Genomic DNA, 2,500 nt, shown 5'->3' with positions numbered 1-2,500 from the left:
ATATGTCTACAGTTCAAATATATATGGCTTTCATATATTTTAACTTTCGTCAATAATTTATTCAGTGAAAGTGATATGTTTTCTAGCGGAAGGGGCGACACGGGAAGCAGCGATGGTTGGTCTGAAAGGGGAACACAATCCTTTTAGATGATCATTATTTGCCTTTAAAACGGTTGAGATATGCATTGACTTGACTTCAGGAGGCTCGAAAGGGTTTTCTCTTGTCAACAGTGGGTGTCTAATGGTGAGAGATTTAGGGCCTGATTACATGGTGAGTTTCAGCCCGGGCTGAAATTTGGTTGCGATTACATGCTCAATTTCATCGCAGGTGCAAAACGCAGATTTCCATGGGAAAATTTACTGAGATGCGAAAACGCAATCGATGTGCATGCTCGCGTTCCTTTTTTGGCTTGGGTTGAAAACACTATAGCGATTACATGGATTTTTCAGTCCGTTTGTCCAGACTGAAAGTCCTGGCCCGTTTTCAGAAACCAGGCAAGGATTTTCAGCTCTCAGCTGAAACCCTCTCCAAGTAATCGCCACTTTCATTTTAAGAGGGTGTCTTTCAGAACCCGGGCTAAAATCTCAGCCCAGTTAATCGGGCTGAAATTTACCATGTAATAAGGCCCTATAAGTCAGTGTCAACCCTTTGAAAACTGGAAATGGCTTGCTTGACCAGTTTCAAGCACAATTATTGATATTGTGTAAGACTTTTCAGAAACAGTCTTGGTTATGAATGGTAAAGTGAAGTTCCAGATATACACAGATGAGTCGCAGAAAAATTAAGTTTATGTAAATATCGTATTGGTCTTGTGAATTTGGATACGGCATACTAAGTAAAGTTAAAAAATGCTTCTTGGGAAGTGCGAACTTACAATCCTGGTCAAAACTGTTGGGACAATTCCCGATTTTCCCCCTCCCCCCATTACCATTTTGATTTGTCACGGCGTCCGAAATCAAGATCTGTTCATCGATCGCTCGCACGTTTCAACATTGTCTGGGGGGAAGGGGGTCGCGAAAAAGGCAGCAAAAGAAGAACACGTGTTGCTTATATAACGATAAAAGCATGTACAGTAAATTATCTACTTTTCGCCCAAAATTTGACGTGTCCCGAAGTCTTTTGACGTGGATTGTAGGGTATTAATGCAAGAGGTGTTGTTGACGTCAAATGGGTTAGTGCCACAAGCAAGTGAAATTGAATTTTACAGATGCTGACAGAGAGTATCATGCATGATTGTGTTGTGAAGTTGCTGAAGAGTAACGATGAGGAATCTTTTGAATGCTTGTGCAAGCTTCTTGTTACCATTGGAAAAGATCTGGATCATGAAAAGGCCAAGGTAACTATAACTGTGTCCATGATTCTCTTGGCTATTACAGTGCCTATGGCTATCACCACAACACACTTTTCCACTTTATGCATTTTCCGATATCGTCGAAAATACATGTTTTTAGAACCTTTTTATTGAAATTTCCCTTTTTTATTGGCTTTGAAACACGGGAAAAGTGGTCATACTTTGATCCATAAGCAAGCAATGAAGGGGAATGGGTTCGATACCGAGTTGACGTGACGGACTGCTTTGGCATTGAGATAGTTCTTTGAAAACAGCGATGCAAATTAATTTGTGACTTCAACCCGGTATCGAACCCATTCTCCTTCATTGCTCGGTTTTTGGATCAAAGTGTGACCACTTTTCCAGTCTTTCAAAGGCAATAAAGAAGTGAAATTTCTTTCAAAAGGTTCTAAAAATAACGCAATGTATTTGGGACGATTTCGGAGAAAAAATAAATTGGAAAAGTGTGTTGAGGTGATAGGCACTTTAAACCACTTCCTCCATCTGCCTGGAGATTTACATCCATTTGAGGGTTTACTTGGATTTAGATTATTAAGGTAATTCCCTTGATAATGACGTAGTATCCAGACGTTTTTCAAACTTGGCACAATTGATATTCATGCACAACAATTCAGAAAGTGCAAGAAAACGATGGGGTCACCAAGCTTGTTTTCGTGCTGTATGCCCTTTATTTTAAGCGTTTTTTTTACTGAATTACCCGTGAAGCGTTCGAAACTTAATTATCAACCAGAAAGAATGTTGTTATATGGGTAAAGCTACTGAATATTACTGAAAACTTGAGCCTGCTTGTTTGTCCGGGTTAAAATCTTCATTTAAGTGATTTCAAATTGCTCAGTCTTTCAATGCAATGCAAGCAAATTGGACCGCTACATGATCACCTCAAACTCAGTGTCTGGCTTCAAATGTAGTTTCACGGCATTGATATCTGTATAAATACAGAAATTGCACAAGTACTTGGTCAGACGCGATCATCGATGATTGGAACACGTTTCTCGGTTTTTTTTTTTTTTACTTTTAAAGGTTTGAAAACAATTTATTTGAAATGGCACTAAATATTGTAATTTCCCGGATTTTTCGGAACAACTTCAACTACTTGAAAGGAAAGTTTGCTCTTTGCTTAAAGTGCAATGCAATAATATTCACTCAAA

At 39.0% G+C, this 2,500-nt stretch overlaps 1 protein-coding gene across 1 annotated transcript in view; it reads left to right on the top strand.

Moving 5' to 3' along the window:
• The window catches only part of LOC137997519 (eukaryotic translation initiation factor 4 gamma 1-like), a 73,805-nt gene that overhangs the window by 47,592 nt on the left and 23,713 nt on the right, over positions 1-2,500 (top strand). Inside the window, exon 12 of the mRNA XM_068843568.1 lies at positions 1,209-1,337. Within this exon, the coding sequence (XP_068699669.1) occupies positions 1,209-1,337 (129 nt within the window). The remainder of the gene's footprint in view (positions 1-1,208; positions 1,338-2,500) is intronic.

Source organism: Montipora foliosa, chromosome 3 (assembly GCF_036669935.1).
Source record: "Montipora foliosa isolate CH-2021 chromosome 3, ASM3666993v2, whole genome shotgun sequence".
In the NCBI taxonomy this organism is placed as follows: domain Eukaryota; kingdom Metazoa; phylum Cnidaria; class Anthozoa; order Scleractinia; family Acroporidae; genus Montipora; species Montipora foliosa.
This window is presented reverse-complemented; position numbering and strand designations above follow the sequence as displayed.